Below are 17,524 nucleotides of genomic sequence, written 5' to 3'. Positions count from 1 at the left end.
TGAAAACAGCAGCTAGCACAGTGTGTTTGGTTACAGATAATATGAGGGTGGCTCACTGACAGGATATTTTAAAATGAAGTAGATAGCACAATGTGCACATGCAACTTTCAAGGCAAAGGTGCCACACACACAATCAAGCTCTTGTATGATAATACATGTCTAAAGAAGCAAGGTCAGATTGTGACATGAGCACTGTGTTTTAACAAGGGGATGAAACATTAATTGCATTTTTCTGGATTGATTAATGTTATAAAGGTGTTATTTTTCTCTAGCAACACAGTTTTGAATTGACATGTTTATCAAAGTACAGCTTAATACACGGTGGGACCATCCACTATTAAATCCCAATTAAACAAAACTGGTGTTGTCTATATATATATATATATCTTAGTAATAATATAATTCTATATAATATATATATATTGCTTACATTAACACAACACAGTGGATCACATGTTAGGAAAAGGTTTGTGGGGTAGCCAGAATTTCAGCCCATGCCTCAGGTGCACGGACTCGAAATCAGTAATTTAACATGGACAGGAGGGTTGGTCCGAGTGGTCACAGCTGGAGCCGTCACGTCATTGTAGCCCTAGAAAGAAAAGGACAGCGTAAAATGGGATGATTCACTCACAGGCCATAGTTACTGTATATCTGTAACAGCCAGGCAGTGAATCTCTTGTTTCTGCCAAGCTACCCTGCACAAAATTTGAGAACATGCTTCCCCCTTGTGGATGTTTTGAAAGCATCCAGTTCGAAGTGACACTCTGAACATTAAAAAGAAGAAAAGAGAAAGACCAACCTCAACTATCAGTTTGGGGCACGCACGATGATCGCCGTGATCGGCACATGGTTTTCTGTGAATGATTAATGAGAACAAGAGTTATATAGTAATTCATTTCTATTTGAAAATGTGTTTTCATTTTGTTGATAATATTAGGAATGTTAATATATGAGCTTCAGAAAGTGTGCACCAAACTTTCTTCTCATTTCTTAAATAACGTGATCTAATGAAGTTAGTTTAAGATCAGCAACCCTGTGTAGTTTATCAGTTTATGTGTGATTAATCCAGGCCCAAAGTGTGTTCTCTACCTTTGTATTAAGGCGATGATGAAGGACTGGGTCAGCGAGCCAAGGATGTCTTAAGGCCTCAGATGCCCCCATTCTCCAGCTGATGACAAACACAATGACACAGACATATTACTCAGATGTTAGAAAACACCACATGTTAACCTCAGCAAACAGAGAGGCAGCAGTACAACAGAGTTAAAAGATAGATACCCTTTATTCACGATGAGCAGTCTGGAGATGAAGTCTTTGGCTTCTTGAGATGTATCAACAAACTCTTGTTCCTCAAAGCTCCACTTGCAGGCCAAGATGTTATTCAGAGTCTCGTTATCATCGTCACCAAGGAAGGGACAGAGACTGCTCAGACTGTCAAGAAGAGAAGGTTAGCGCTGATGTTAGTTTGTGCATGTGTGTGCATGCGTGTGCGTTTACTTACAGCATGTAGGTGATGACACCGAGGCTCCACATGTCCGTGTTGAATGACACAAAGTCGTAGTTGATGACTTCTGGGGCGAGGAACTCTGGAGTGCCAAAATTTACTCGCAGTTTCTCCCGTGGTTTGTATCTACGTGAAGAATATCATTCATTACATTTTGTATGATTACAGCAGTCAATGAAGTAAAAGCAAGTAGCGGTACTTACATCCTAGCAAGGCCAAAGTCAATGATTTTGATCTTGTTTGTGATTCTGCTCACACACAGAATGTTTTCAGGCTGAAATGTTTAGAACAAAACAAAAGAATAAAACCTAAGTGATTGATTGATTCAACTTTAAAAAGAAATATGAGTCACTTTGTTACCTTCAAGTCCAGATGTAGGATGTACATTTTGTGCATGTGCTGCAGACCCTCACAGATCTGCCTGATGAACACGACAGCGTCCAGCTCCATTAAAGTGTAGTTTTCATCAATGATCCTGTCGAACAGCTCCCCTCCACCAACACTAAGGTCAAAGACAAATGCATAAAAAAAACATCACTTAAACACCCCAAATTAGAGTATTTTTATTCTATTTTAGCATAATTATCCACACTATCTTTTAACATTTCTATATTATATATATATTATATATTATAACATTACTATTTATTCGTGTGCATTATTGAAGTAAGTAAGTATTATTGAAGATGTTCAATAAGCTGCTTTGAAAGAAACATATGTGCTGAAAATATGAAAGAAGGAGCATACTATTCAAGTACAAGGATGATGTCATTCCTTGACTCATAAGCTGCATAGAGCTGGATCAGGTTGGCATGGTCCAGATTATTCATGACCTGGATCTCATTCTTCACCACCTCCTACCAAAAACACAGGCGCAGACATATGCAGGACAACCACGGACACACACAGACAAGCAGGCGCACACAGACACAGACAAATACACACGGACACGATGAGAGGTGTCAGCTGTTCTCTGCCATGAGACAATGCATCTTCTCTTCTAGGTCAAATATTTCTCACCTAGGTGAGAAGTATTCCCTCCGCTTCTGTTCCAAGCGGCCTTGTAGTGTGGTACTATCTTAAAAATTGTAACTGAGCTGAGATATAAACTGAGCTTTTTATATCATGCGGCGCGGCTCTCACAGTAGCATCAAAATAGGACTAATTCATTATCACGTTGACTTTTTTTTTTTCATAACACTGAACATTAGGTGCCGTACCTTTTCTTTCGCGCTCCTTGCTTTGATGACCTTTGCTGCCAAAGTGAGACCAGAAGAGTTTTCAACACATTTGTGCACCTGGCCAAAACGACCACTAGAAAAAAGAGGAAGAGGGCAAAAAAAAAATTGATCTCTACAGTTATCTCAAATTGAACTCACATCCTAGAAGAAACAGTTGTGAAACAGGGCAGGAGATGTTTTATGTTTCCATGACAAATGGACTGATCTTCCTTCAAACAGAGATGTTTTACTGTAAGAGAGTGTGTTGTGCTTAATCTGTTATTTCATTAAATCTGAGCTGGGCTGTGTCTGCTCTTTGAAGACTTGGATTAACACTTAGTGATTAGCTACCAGCTGGCACCAGAGATAGGGTTTCACATACCGCTCAGTCCTAAAGTAAAAATAACTGCCGTGACTCTGAAGTTATGAACCAGGGGAGAGGAGAGTGGGTGGGTTACGCAATTAGGCTTCATGGGAAATGAGAACTTCTTCCTTTCTGCCTTTCATCTTCGCGATAGATCAACTGATCATTGTAAGCTTTCTTCTTTTTTTTTGTTCTAGAGATTTGAAAAGTCTGGTTCTCACCCGCCCAGGACCTCCTGCCAGTTGATGGTGTAGAAGTTGATGATCTGGTTGGGCTTGGCAGAAATGATGCGGTGGTTAAAAGGAGCCGCTGGAGGAGGTGTGGTGTCTAAAGTGGGATGAGAACAAAAAAAAAAAAGATATAATCTGCTTTAATAAGTTATGAGGAATGTGAGAACACAGAGGCTTCAGCTACAGCGAGGCTTTTGAGAGGACGCTCAGCTGCTATAATCAAGTTAGCACATTGTGTATTAGTGAGCTATGGCACACATCGACTACAGTTGTTGTGTAAATATTACAGAGGGGTAACCAAGCTTTAGCACATCTTGTCGTCCGAGTGCCAGGGCTTTGTCTCACTTCATAACACTGGACTGTACCAAGTTAGCTCTCTGGTGGACAAACTGTTTGTAAAAAAAACTGAAACACTGTTTATAATTTGTTATTATTTATTTGTTTGTGTACTGCAGTTCCTTCTCACTTATCAGTTGACATAAACTTTAATACTAACATATCTGCAATAAGATGATATTGGCTTGGTGATCTATAAAACAAGTGTAGATTCAGGGTCTTAAACATGTAGAGCTTATCATCATTAACTTTCACTCATTCTTCAGTTTTTATTCAAACTTTTCAAATTAAATCAACTTTCTACCACGATCAAGGAGCCCAGACTCACCGATATAGTACCGCTCTGCATCGTCGTCATCATCATCCTCCTTTTCGGCATCATCTTCTGCATTGTTGTCTTTTCTTTCTCTCTCCACCCTTTGTTTTAGGTCTATCTGGAATTCAACTCCATCTGCTTTGAAGACGGCCCATCCGCCAGACTCCTGTTCGTCCTCCTGTTCGTCCTCCTCGTTGTTTTCCTTCCTGTTCTCCTCCTGCACCACCTCCACCACTTGCGTTTTTGTGTGTTGCTCCACCACAAAGTGTTCCTCTGTCACAAAGGATTTGGTAATTGTGCTGCCGACCTCTGAAATCTTGGCCTCTAGAGATGGGGAGGCATCTTTGGTGTCATCTCTGCTGGGAAAAAGACGTCATATTTTTTGTGTATATTATTTGTTTTTTTTGTTTGTTTTCATTGTGTTTTGTTTCATTACAGTTTGTGAAGTTTCTGGTACATACTGTAGATGTATGACCTAGATGTATAGATGTATCAATGAAATGTCTGGATGATTGAAATATTATATACTGCATAAACAGTATAACAGGCCAAGATCAATAATAAATTAAAACCTTGCAAATTAAATCCTTTCTTGTAGGATAAAATGTAATTAAGTAATCATAAAAGATTAATGTGGCTTAATGAGACTGAACCGATAAATTAAAAAGATGAAAATTAATGATGAATTCAACCTTTTTTCTTAATTAATCTTTGGTGTATAAAACATCTAAAAAAATGTTTAAATGCCCATTGACTAATCACCGCAGCTCTTTTTGGGGTAACATAGACTACCTTTTATCTTGCTCTTTATTGTCTTTATGTGCAGCAGGGACCTCTGGAGCTTTGGCTACTTCTTCATCATCCTCTTTCTTCTTTTCCTCTTGGACTGTGAGTGTTTCTTCCTCTTTCTCTTTCACTCCATCCTCAACATCAAGCATGGGTTCCTCCTCTGTAACCTCTGCCTCCTCTGTCTCTTCCCCACTCTCCTCCTCACTAACCTCCTCATCTTTCTCAGCCACTTGAGAATCTTCACGCAGGTAGTCTACCAAGCTGGGAGCAGGGGCGTCAGATTTTTGGTCTTTAGGGGGCACTCCAGCCTCAAGATCCAGATATCCAGTGGTAAGCAGCTGACCTGACTTCTCTGCATTCTCACTGTTGAGTTTCTGCACCTCTTCAAGTAACAACACCTGTTTCTTCGACACCTGCTTTTCTACAAAACGTCCAAGCAGAATTTGGATTTAGTCTCTCGCATCTCACATCTTCCCAATAAAATAAGATGCATAAACATTGAATACTTTTTTTGTGAAAGAGTACAGGATACAATATTTTACGCTGACCTTCTGAACAAAATATAAATTCTCTTCATCCTCTCATAGAAGCTTTGAGAGAAAATTCATGTTTTATGTACATATTCCTGTGTCTCCCTGTGATAATTAAACAGGACACCAGAGTTTAAGCACACACTTATCTTTGTACAATTTACAGTATGTTGATTTCAGTACCTGCTGTGTCTGGCGGCTTCATCTTCTTTTGGACTTTCAGACCTTTGGGGCTCAAACAGGGCTTATCTGTCCCATCCTTACCTCTGTGGTCCTTAAACTGTGAAATACAAATAAACCAGTGAAAGGATGAATCTGGACAATATGTCAACATGTATTATTTACATTTAAAATATTATATTAAGAGGAATATTGTGTCTGGTTTAGAATTTTGAAAGGTTTTCTTTCTTGAACTTCATATTTTATTATTTGTTTAAAATAAACTACATCAGCTACATCATGGTACTATTTTATGTCCCAGAACTACAATGAAAGACAACAATGTTTTACTTTTTGTAACTTGGCACAGCTCTGGTGTGGCTATGCAAAAATATCACAATGTTACACATTTTCTTGTCATGAAAATCAGCACAATAATGGTTACAGTATGGAAGCAGCCTTTTAAGTTAAAACATAAAGAACAATGCACCAGACTGAAGCCACAAATGCAAAAGCACATACAGTATACTTACATATTATAAATAAAAGTTCCTGTATACATATGACTGTAAGCATAATAAACCTACAAAGTTTCCACATTTGCGAGAGGCGAGGAAATGCTTTGGTCCATGGAGCTTTATCTTGTGAGAAGGCTGTGGAGAACTGGGCTCACATGCAGGAATTATCTCCTGTTTCCTTTTACTGGCTTTATTAGAGGTAGGTTTCTATTAAAAAGACAAGATGGCAATGCTTAGTAAGGTTATATGAATGCACATAGAATGGAAGAAATATCACATGTTAAGGATGAACATCAAATGAGAGAGACAGGGAGTACATATGATGTTACACGTTAAACACGACATGACAAATGCATTAAAAATGTAATTTGTAATTCAATGAAATGACAGCCACAGGTTTGATTTGATGAAGTTAGGGTCACATGTAAAAGACACACAACAAAATGAATCACAGCAAATTAATAATTCGATGAATTGGCAAATAAAGTACTGAAAAGCATATATAAGCAACATGGCCTACGGTATATTTATTGCACGTCTCCATGCGTAGACTGACTTGTCTAATGGCATGCATGGCAGATGGATAGACAGCAGCAGGGCAGTGAATTTATAGCTTATCACTTGTCGCACTCAGTGATGGAATGCAATACCGACCCTGAGCGGAAAATATTACAAGCGACTGTAGGCTGCTGAGGAAACACACTAAACACTCTCTGATCAGGTTAGCATGGAAAAACCTGTCTTGAACCCGCGGGTGTCTCACATTTGTTCTAAGTGCTGTCGTGAGGTAAACAGCGGAGGGGGTATTTAGGGTGTAGTGTTTCCCCAGTGACAGACGTGTTTTCTGGAGTTCGAAACCCTGATTGGGAGATTGGGAAAAGTGTGGACAGGCCATAGTAACAGAGGTTACATGTACAATATCACACCTCTGGAGGTGGAGGAAAATGTAACCAACTGACAAGTGCTCTGACAACCACAGAAGTCCCCTGAAATGTGAGTCACACAGAAGCATTCAGATTGGTATGTGGTCATTAATCATCAGGATATAATATATCCATAAACTTGATGATACAAACTTTGAATTGGCTTGCATTCAATAACTTATGAGTACTGAACTTTTGTTCTCTGCACAAACATTGAGGGGCATGGACAGTGAATTTGCTCTTTGCTTGTAGGTCACAGAGGAAAAGAGATATAACTCTAACCTTTGCAGTTACGCAAGTGATTTGAGTGTGGTGATAACATGCTTTAGGAGGTCTGGAAGTGCCGCTCTTGCCTTTGACGCCATGCAGCACTCAGTGACCTCTATACAGGGTCATCATCTGTCTGTCTAATGACTGTATAATAAAGACAAAAGGGTTTGATATAGAAATGACTTCAGTGTCACAGGATATATGAATCCAGTTGAGCCAAAGTTGAAATTTAAGACACAGAGATAGATAAAAACGTAAATCCTTTTTTTTTTTTCTGACATACAAGTGCAACGCACAGTGAAGATTATATTTACGTGAGTACATTTTTACCTTTCTAAACCTGTACCAGCAATTCCTGAAACATTGCATGCCGTGTTATATACAGACGTTTACTGGAACCTCTAAATCAAAAGTCACTGTGACAGAATTATCAGCAGGACTGCCAATAAAGTTTTATGAAGAGCTATTTCGTGCTGCAGGAAGTCAGAATATTTGCAGGACTTAGGTAGGTTAGGTAATACCCACTGTTACCCACTGAAATTGTGAACAGTGTTGACAGAAACAGATACAGGGCAGAGATGTGCCTTGTTTCAGTGAGTCAGTGAGAGAAACCAGAGTGATGGGGAGCAAGACTGACTCATCACAATTTGTCGACACTTGACTCCTCGTGAGCTAAAGCGCTTAAAGCCCTTTTAGACCACAAACACTACAGCTCACGATCCAAAAACAGCATTTCTAAACCGGGACACTCACATTTCACCCCTGGCCTCACACCGGCCCTCTCGTGCCCTGCTAGGGGGTCAGTGTGGGGGAGGAGCATCATGCCAAGGAGGCCATATTATACTCAGCATCCATAGAGATCCATGTGTAAATGTGAGTTAAATTAAGCTTTATATAAGCTAGAAGTGACATGGACACTGTGCAGTAGCATACATAATACTATGAAATTAGCGTTCTTAATTACCTCCAATCAGCAGCTGGCAAGTGTAAACACGCTAAAATCTCAGACGCTACCTATTAACCCAGCCCATTATATGAGGAATTTAAAACCTAAGCCAAGTAACATTCATGGGCAGCAGAACTGACGGAGTGGACAGCTTTGCTGCTATGATCATTTTCACATGTTCTGCCAAGAATAACAAGATCTATGAAATCAAAGGTAGCTAGCAAGAACAACACATGATGGCCATATTGATGGATGGGCTGCAATACCTGGAAATGTACAAGGTTTTTTATTTTTGGGATACTTCTTAGTCTCACCTTGTCAAGATTCTTGTTTACAGTATCTCCAGATGATTTTCTCTTACTGGTTTGCTTGCCTTTATTGTCTTTAGTTTTGGAGCCTTTCTGAGCTGCAGGGTCCTTGAACATCAGCTCCATAACCTTCGAACTCTTCACCTTCTCCCCAATGAAGCTGATCACCTGCTGCATGCTGAGGACCAGTTTTTCCATCCCCTCAAGCTTCTGAGCCTGCTGCTCGGAACGCTGGTTCACCGCTGACATTATGGTGCTCATCTCCTGACAGATCTCTCTCACTTCTAGCCCCATGACCTTCGTTTGGTTCATCATCTTTGGTGGAAAATGGATCTCCTCCTTGTCAACCTTCAGATTCTCCATATCCTTTTCAATGCCGTCAATGTCATGAGACATTCCATCTAGTCGGTTGAGGACCTTTTCTTGGATGTTGATGAGTTTGTCCATCTTGCCGCTCACCGACTCAATCCAATTTTGGATGAGGTCAAATTTTGAGCCATTGCCCTCTCCAACTGTGTTGTTTATCAAGGTACTCATGGCTTACGGTGATATAAAAATCACGTTAAGACACCAACTTGAGACAAAAATCGTATCAATAACGTCCGTGAGACAGACAAAAAGACTTTTTCAAAAATCGTAGCCAGCTCTACCCTTCGGTGACCCCGTTGGTTTGCAAACTAATTGAGATACAGAAAAGTGGAAAAGTGGAACAAAAGTGGTTCAAGGTCAAAAATCCCCAAACACCAGCAACGCAGATGAGGATTTAAAACTTCAAAAACTGAAAACTCAAGTAAAGTGAGCTTGACTTCTCTATTTCTCTCACACTTTATCCCTGGTGCCTGCTTCTCTCTTCACTAGAAATAGTATTAAGAATGGAGTGAGCCGGTGTCCCTAAAAGTAAATGGCCAACCTACGTCAGCAGGGGTCAAGTGTTTGGGGTGGGTGTTTGGCACTGTTTAGAGCTATGAGATATATGAGAGCATTTAAGTGTTAACCCCACCACCGTCACTCGCATGCTAGGTGTCAAAATGGTCAGTGTATACAGTGCCTCTTGAGTGTGTAAGTGTGTCAGAGCTCATATTTATTTGTACAGTTTTTCCTATTCAAATAACAAATACCATTAACTCATTGCAACAGATGGACCACGTCTGGTCCACATTCTTTAGTGGACTGTTCATGTGTCCAAAAAAAGGAAAAGAAGCAAACAGGTGGGTTTATTTTTCAAAACAGAAGATTTCATTGTAACTTCAAAATAAACTTGTGTTGACAGTGAAAAAGTCTAAAAGGTCTGGGCTGCTCCTAATGTGGCACTGTTGGCATGTGGGTCTCTCTGTGTGTACAATTGTGTATGAGAACTATGTTGGAATGCAAATTCCCTCTTTTATCTCTTGATGCCTGTAACGTGCGCCTAGTGTCTGGGGTAAGAGAAAGCCTATGGTTCCTTGCCAAGGGGACCTACAGTAAGATGTTTAGCCCCTCCTCTGCTGAAAGAAGAGATGCGTGACACAGATGATTTACTCGATGGGTATTCACTGATAAAAACACCCACTGATTATCTTGCTTATGAGTAAGGGATCAATTTTAACTTAGCTCTTGTAATACGACCAACATCTATCTTTCCTGTAAATCAAAATATGTATGATTCATTTCAACAACAGTCGTGTGTATGTCAACTCACAGAGTATAAACAGATATTACATTCCTAAGAAATGCTACACTCAAAAGTTTAAATAACTAGATGCTCTAAGATATTTCCAGGCTGGCAATTTTCCCTTCACAAACTTTGAAAACTCGTTTTGTCCCCTTAAATTCATGGATGATTGAGCTTAGGAGGAATCCAGCTTTGCTCAAGCCACCATGAAATACTTTTGACACAAACTGCGAACTGAACCATAGTCACACCAGCCAAACCTGCCTCACTCAAGGGGCTTAAGCCAAAATCTGGCCTCATGGGAACAGGAACCAAGGAAGGATGTAAACCTGGCAGATAAATGAGAGTGGAGGTAAGGTGAGGGAAGCGAGGGGAAAGAGTCGTCTGTCAGCTTGTGTTTCATGAGCGGTCAGCCCACCGGCTTGCATATTACTCATTCACTTGCGCACAATCACTACAGCGGACAGAACAAGTGACTCTGACGGGGTAGAAACAGATGGGAGTGAAACTAACCATCAATCAGTCAGGCATGACAGCAACGCTCACACCTGTCCTTGGATACCAACGGATGACAAACCGTGTAGGTCATTTCCAGCATGTTGTGTCAAGTTTAGGGGCATGGACAGTCAGACTTTCTTTACGCAGCAGTGTGCACGGAGCAGGCTGGATTTTTTCCACACACGCAGCAAGAAGAATGTAAAGTATTAACACATATGTTAAAAAAAGACTAAAAGAAATGGATTGCTATACGGATTACGCACACATGCATAACTATGACGCTACATCATATGTTGTTTTGCTTAGCAGTGGTGGGGCACTTTAAGGTTACCAACTCTTGGCCTCTGAAGATTAGGACACAAAGCAAATATCGAGTGTGTATCACTTACACTTTACAGTGAAACTGAATTATGATCGCTACTCAGAGTCCTCTCTCACCTTCTTTGCCAAACACAAGTATGCGTAGCCAGGCAGCTGGGAAATCACTGCCCAGTCTACTGGTGCATGAATAAAATGTTGTTTAGCTAATGTGACAGCAAAATTATTAGGATGTTTGGAGGCATTTTCAAATGCATTCATGTCCAGAAAGCAAATAATAATTCCATGTTTGTGTGTGTCCTGGTTGACCTTGTTGTAGTTTGAACACCTACTGACTTAGAGACATCAAGAGTGGAAAAAGTAAAATGATATTCAACAGGGCTTAGCTACTTTAAATAGTAAAACTTCAAACTTTTAAGGTCACCATGGAATGTAACTCTAATAATTATGAAACCAGTATCTTTCTTCAGTCTTTTTATATAGTTATAAAGTATCTTTAATAACATAGAAATGTCTGATTTACTATTGATATGTTTAATGTAATTATGTTCTTAAATACAAGACTAATTGCTTTGTCTGTGTGTCTACATATATTGAAACAAAAACTTTTTTTTTTTGCTAAACCCCAAAACCCAAAAATATGAAATTCTACAATGACTGATCAATGTCTGTTCTGGGAACAAGCTACTGTAGAAAAATGGTGATACAATGTGACAGACTCTGTGGAAGAGGACCTGCTCTTACTGTAGATATAAAGGGCTCATTTTAAGTTAACAAAACCACAATGATTCTTCTTATTTTCAGATTATACACTAATGAAAACATATTAATGAATATTGTATTCCATTCCTGTCAATAAATACTCCTAAATCCTTACACATCTTTAAAAAGGCCTACTAGTGTAAGCTTTAATAAACGGCTTATTTATTATAAGTCGTGATGCATAACTATGAGAACATTTGAGATCAATATGGCAAAAGTTAGACAAAAAAATGTAGGCCTCTGGGACATTTTTGTATGCAAACAATTGCTTGCTGTCATACAAATCATATGCATAAGTCTTCTACAGTTGAGTCAGGTTGTATTGCCTCTATATAACCTCCTGAGTCCACATCAGACCAAAAATGTGCACTTAACTGAATACATGTGTTTCACTTTAGACAGTATCTTTTTTTTCCTGAACAATCAGTACTCGTGGGAGGTTATCTGATTTTATTAGGCTATTTGTTTGGCGCCGAGACAAGGTGAATGGTTAAAAATGGAGCAACACGTCTCTAACAGAGAACACAATGTCCTGGGAAGCACTGGGGCCGTGTTCTGTGGCCACTGTCCAGTCACCTTTCCTAGTCTCCACACACACTGCACAGTCTGCCAGCTCTGGCTATACTTTCTCTCGGAAACTTGTGGGCTTAAATGTGTGTGGCAGCCGTGAAACTTAACCCCTCACGCTAATGTCTAAGACGTCTCCACTGTTCTTTCCCCATCATCTCATGTTTTCGTTTGGCATGTAAACACATTTTGCTGCGGAGCTTTGACAGACTTTCTGGTTTTGTTTATATAAAACTACATTAGGCTACATTATGCTGATTCAATACATTGACTCCCCACATATAAACACATGCCTGTTTCCCCTGTGAAATGTAATAAATGTACATGTGATTGCATCCAAGCTTAAGGATCCATGCTTAAGGATATGCACTGATGCCTTTTGGAATTGGACATGGTTCGAAGAACTAAATCATGTGAAACTGTATTTATCTGGTCCAATCATTCACTTTTTTGAACAGCAGGTGGCATCTGTGTATAGAATGAACAAAGGATGAAACTTCTCAAATCATCTGCAATATAATCCATAATCCCAGTTTTCCTGACCAATGGAAGATCAGGATACAACAAATACATGTGTCTACTTGTCTGTTCTGAGGAGCAATGTCTTTAGCCATATTTGCATACACATGTGCAGCAGAGAAGATGGGCATTCGGCAGCGGTGGTACTTTTTTGTGCATTAGTGCAACTCAGGATCATGTCTATGACATTCTCTTAGAGCCATAATTAATGCGTTTAAAACTCAAGAGTATAGTTGACTAAGAAAACCAGCAAAAATTCACCTTTGAGAAACTGTAATCAATGCATTTTTGACATTTTAGTCATCTGTCATATTATAACTAATTGATTTAGCCCAATGATCACTTAGCTTCACAAAAATCATTCATATTAAAACCTTTTAAGTAAGAGTCATTTCAAACTACTACTTTTATATCTATTGAGCACAAGTGACCTTATTTGTCCTTGAAGTGTTGTGTCTCTACATGAGGAACATATTCCCAGAGTTGCACTATTATTATCAGTATGGAAATGTAAGAAGGCTTTACATTGAGGATGTCATAAAGGGTATTAAAGGTTAGTGACAGAATGCAAAGAAAGCTTAGTCACATACTCGTGGATCTACAACAGTAAATGTCAGTGTGGATCTCCGAAATGCCAAGAGCGGAATGGAAACACGAGAGGCTGAGAGCACTTCAGCTTGTCTCTGAGGTATCACAGCATTAAGGATGACCACAGCATGTGTGTATTTATGAGGATGTATAATGTATATTTATGTATCAAAATAAATACGCATTTTGTAGTATGAAACATGCAAAATTAGGGTGTCGTATAGCTTGGTTGGGAGAGCGTCCACCCTGTGTACAAAAGCTTGCCGTGGCGGCCCAGGGTTCGAATCCGACCTGTGGATCTTTCCCGCATGTCATTCCCCATCTGTCTTGTCCCACATTCCTGTCACTCTTCAGCTGTCTCTGTCAAATAAAGCTCTAACGGGCCAAAAAAAAAGTTATACTAAGCCATATATAACGGTTTTGATAAAAACAAATAACTGGAACAGGCATCCCAGAGTAAATATCAGACAAACTGAAATAACATAGCAAGCGGCAGATATTAGAGATTAATTAAATGTGAAACATTACTCAAACTTCCGGCTCCATTTCTTTTCCCATGTCAAACCTGTACTACACATAAAGAAACAACACAGAAGCAATGTGAAAGTTATGATTCACCAGATGGCAGCAAAAGCAGGATTTCCAAGCTGGGTTTTATCACCTCAAAATACTGCAGTGTGCCTGTTAGGCTCAACCACTAGAGCTCACTGTACCACATGCAGAGTCTTTCAACTCTGTGCTCATAAACACCAACAACACCTTATCTCATGTTTTATCCTGCCTGCTGCTATCCATAACATAGCCAAATCACACGTGCATCATTATTACACATCTCAGCTTTCACTCAGATACTGAGCATCACATTACTGCTGAAGGGATTTGCCACCATATGTTGAGTTGACTGATTAAATTAGATGTGGCATTTAACTAGAGGTAAGTGGGCCCAGATAATGCACAAGTACATAGTATTATGTAGATATATGTACTTCAAAGTCAACCAAAGATGTGTGCAAGTGTTTCTAGACAAAACTGAAATATATAATGTGTAAAAAACAACCTATTACTATATTAAATACCTAACATAATATTTTAAGTAAGATACAAAATGTATTCATTACGTGTCAAGTACAGAAATCTACTAATATAATAAGATGTTACAAATAAAAAGCCAAGATGAAGCATCTGTGGTGCTAAAGTAGGGGTTAGAAGGGTTAAAGTAATTATAACACTATGATTAAACAGGAAACTCATTTGAATCAGTCACCAGAATTGTCCCTGTACGTGGCTGAGAGGCGACGCAACATGAAATTTGATGCCACAGTACAAGACAACAGCGCCATGCCTCTGCTCCCTGCTGGCAACTCATGTGTTGTGTTTGATAGAGCTTGTGAGCTGGATATTGCCCACAGAATTCAAAGTCTTGTCATGCATTAGTTGTAAATCATGTATTTGAGGCCAACTGCGCATCGCAGGCTCTTCCGAGGAATACTGAGAATAACATCAGTATGAATAAGCAGGACGAATCGAGTGGAAGCAAGGGCACTGCTGTCAATGAGTTACATTTTCACTTACTGTACCACACCGACTTAACTCTGGATGCTTTTGAGGAGGCAAAGACAGTTCAAATGATATGCAGTTCGATAAAGAAAGGAGAGATAAAGCAACGTGTTGGTAAACACTTTATGAAATGTCTATTTCTCCAGCCTAGTTGGAAATTACTATTAATCACTGAGTAAGATATGGGACAATACATTTCTGCAGTATAGACTATTTATGTTTGCTAACTATACAGGTATAAAACAACTATACATGCCAACATGACACAAAGACGTTCTGATCAAGATGTTCTTCTAAAAGCGTCAACTTTTGCAGCAGCATGGCCATGATAGATCGAGTGTCTTCTGCACGTGTTAGCAAATCAAGAAAGAGAGCGAGAAAAGCGCCGAAACAACTGAGCTTTTGTTCTGCATTCTCTCAGTAGGATTAGAATTTAAGTGGATTTTCAATTAAATGGAATAAAATACAACTTTACTGTCCTCAAATGTAGAAATTTGGCTTTTGTCTCTATGATAGTTTATTAAAACACACCCACATACTCCACATAACAACAACACTAACAATATTAAAGATAGTTTGGGGAATACTTATACTCCATACTATCCATACTCACATAAAACATAACAGAAAGTGGACATGTAAAATTTTGACAGCCTCAGAAAATCAGCAACTACTATAGCTACAAGGTTAATTTTCTAGTTATGTTCCTTTTGCAAAACGACAATGCATCAGTGTTCCTTATTATTCAAGTCAAATAGCTTTGTGTATACCTGAATGGCAGGTGGAGTGGATGCTTTATGTCTCCTCCTATAGCAGAGTACGGTGCAAAGCCTGCTCCAGATGTAGGAGGTGACCATACACATCCTGTTGACTAGCCAAATGTCCCAGCCTCTGACAAAGTTCTCCATGACTTTACCTTTACTCTTCATCCTTCTCTTATAGACTTGCTTTTCTCTTTAACTACAAAAGACCTCTAAGAGTCTCATGTGGTGTGTTAGCGGAGATGAAGGTTCCTTCTCTGGGTACGGACCGCCCCAAGCGTTAATACTAGACTGTCCTGCACAGCGTTTGTTAATTCAGTCAAAGCCCCACTCCCAACAGCACATGGAGCCAAAGGAAGGACAGTTTGTCCTCACGACAAAAGGGTGACAGGTGTCAGCAAAGAGACAAGCTTTCTGTCGCTTTAACTGATCCTTCTATCTTCCCTAGAATTCATTCTCTGCTCAGAAACTGAATAAACTTTAAGACACAGTCTACTGAAAGCATGATTAATCTTAAGTACAGTACTGGCACTATGAGATAGGGGGTCTAGTCTTCCTGTCAACACAGACATTTGGTTGTGGTGTAAATAAATAGCCTCCACTATTGGATCACTGCTCCAAAGTCACATGTCATGGATGCTTACCCTCAACTGTCTCAGCTGAGTCGATGTTATATTAACTTTTAGAGTTTGAACACTAATTTATAGCATGATGAGTAAAATACAAATGACAACATGATCAAATACCAGTCTGTTTCAGTAATTAAGGCATTAAGGATTGCTTGATAAATGAGTCTTGGTATCGCTGACAGTTTTATAACTCAACCACATAATCCAAATTGTGCAACAACACTTTGAGTGTGAAATGACCACAAAGCCAAGAAGTCACCATCTAGCTGACAGTAGCCAATCACAGCTATGTACGGCATGTCTGGAAATCTCCCCGGACTCCTCTGGTCTCACTGCCGGCTCTTCCAAATACAATAATGAGCTCACTTCTGGATGGGAGCTGTGGTCTCACTGCTCAAATGAATGCCATGGAGGGAAAAAAAAAAGCTGGCCTTTGATTACTCGCAGTGTCTCAGTTTGCTTTATAGTAGACGACTTAAGTTACAAATGCAACATGTGATTAATTGAATCGCATACTATATGCTTTACACTGTCTCTGGTACAATCACTTGGCAGAATACTTGACATAGTCAAAGCTATCAATTGCCTTTGACCTTTCTCAGCTCTTATGACATTGTTTGTTTTAGACCCCCAAGGTAAAACCTTAAATTATTGCTTAAATACCAATTAAGGCTGTCTCAAATAATATTTTTTACTATAAACAGAGCAGAAGCACTTTAGTTACTGCTTAAAATGAGTAATTAGTAAATGCACCAGTACATTGTTACATCATTGTTACAGCAAAATGTGACTTTTACCACCCTCTGCTGGTGGTACTAAAGACTCAGAAGGCTGATTCCATATATTAATACTCCTTGGCATAAAGTAAGTATTTATATAGATTGCATGAGCTGCATACCTCTGGTTCAAACTTCATCTCCCAGAAGAAGCACATGGTTTTCACATTCTCCAAATAGGGGAATAAAGCCAGCTTGGTCATGTTTCGTCTGTTGGCACACTGATGAACTGACCTCAGCTTGGCCATTCTCCCAGAGGGGGACACTTGGCTGCCAGCACTTTCCTTCTGAACTCTCTGTGCCTCTTCCTGGCCTGGTTGACCTCTCTGGTGTGTTTCTGTTGGCTGGGTATTTTATCTGTGCAGACAAGGAGAGAAAGACAGAGAAAGGTAAAGTAACATTTAGTTTGTAAGAAAGTAGCAACATAAAGGTAAAGTAACATTTAGTTTGTAAGAAAGTAGCAACATTAAAAATCTTTTTTTGTT

General features: G+C 39.5%; 1 protein-coding gene across 5 annotated transcripts; it reads right to left on the bottom strand.

Annotated features, from left to right (window-relative positions):
- Positions 1–409: 409 nt before the first annotated feature.
- On the bottom strand, positions 410–17,390 carry mylk4a (myosin light chain kinase family, member 4a). 5 transcript variants are annotated; one of them, XM_027291323.1, is made up of 15 exons: positions 17,162–17,390; positions 6,036–6,173; positions 5,473–5,569; positions 4,763–5,180; positions 3,983–4,329; positions 3,310–3,415; positions 2,725–2,818; positions 2,252–2,361; positions 1,865–2,006; positions 1,708–1,778; positions 1,502–1,630; positions 1,279–1,431; positions 1,090–1,168; positions 800–854; positions 410–589 (listed from the first exon to the last, which is right to left on the bottom strand). In XM_027291323.1, exons 1-14 carry the CDS (start codon positions 17,285–17,287, stop codon positions 801–803), a joined length of 2,064 nt encoding a protein of 687 aa, XP_027147124.1. In that variant the 5' UTR covers positions 17,288–17,390; the 3' UTR covers positions 410–589; position 800. The 5 variants fall into 5 exon arrangements, with proteins under 5 accessions (XP_027147124.1, XP_019117605.2, XP_010744866.3 ...); XM_019262060.2 differs by lacking the exon at positions 17,162–17,390 and adding an exon at positions 8,420–9,441; XM_010746564.3 differs by lacking the exon at positions 17,162–17,390 and adding an exon at positions 8,420–9,439 and having other exon boundaries at positions 3,983–4,326.
- Between the last annotated feature and the right edge of the window lie 134 nt (positions 17,391–17,524).

Source organism: Larimichthys crocea, chromosome II, assembly GCF_000972845.2.
Source record: "Larimichthys crocea isolate SSNF chromosome II, L_crocea_2.0, whole genome shotgun sequence".
NCBI lineage: Eukaryota > Metazoa > Chordata > Actinopteri > Sciaenidae > Larimichthys > Larimichthys crocea.
Note: the sequence above shows the minus strand (reverse complement) of the source record. Positions and strands in the feature narration are given on the sequence as shown.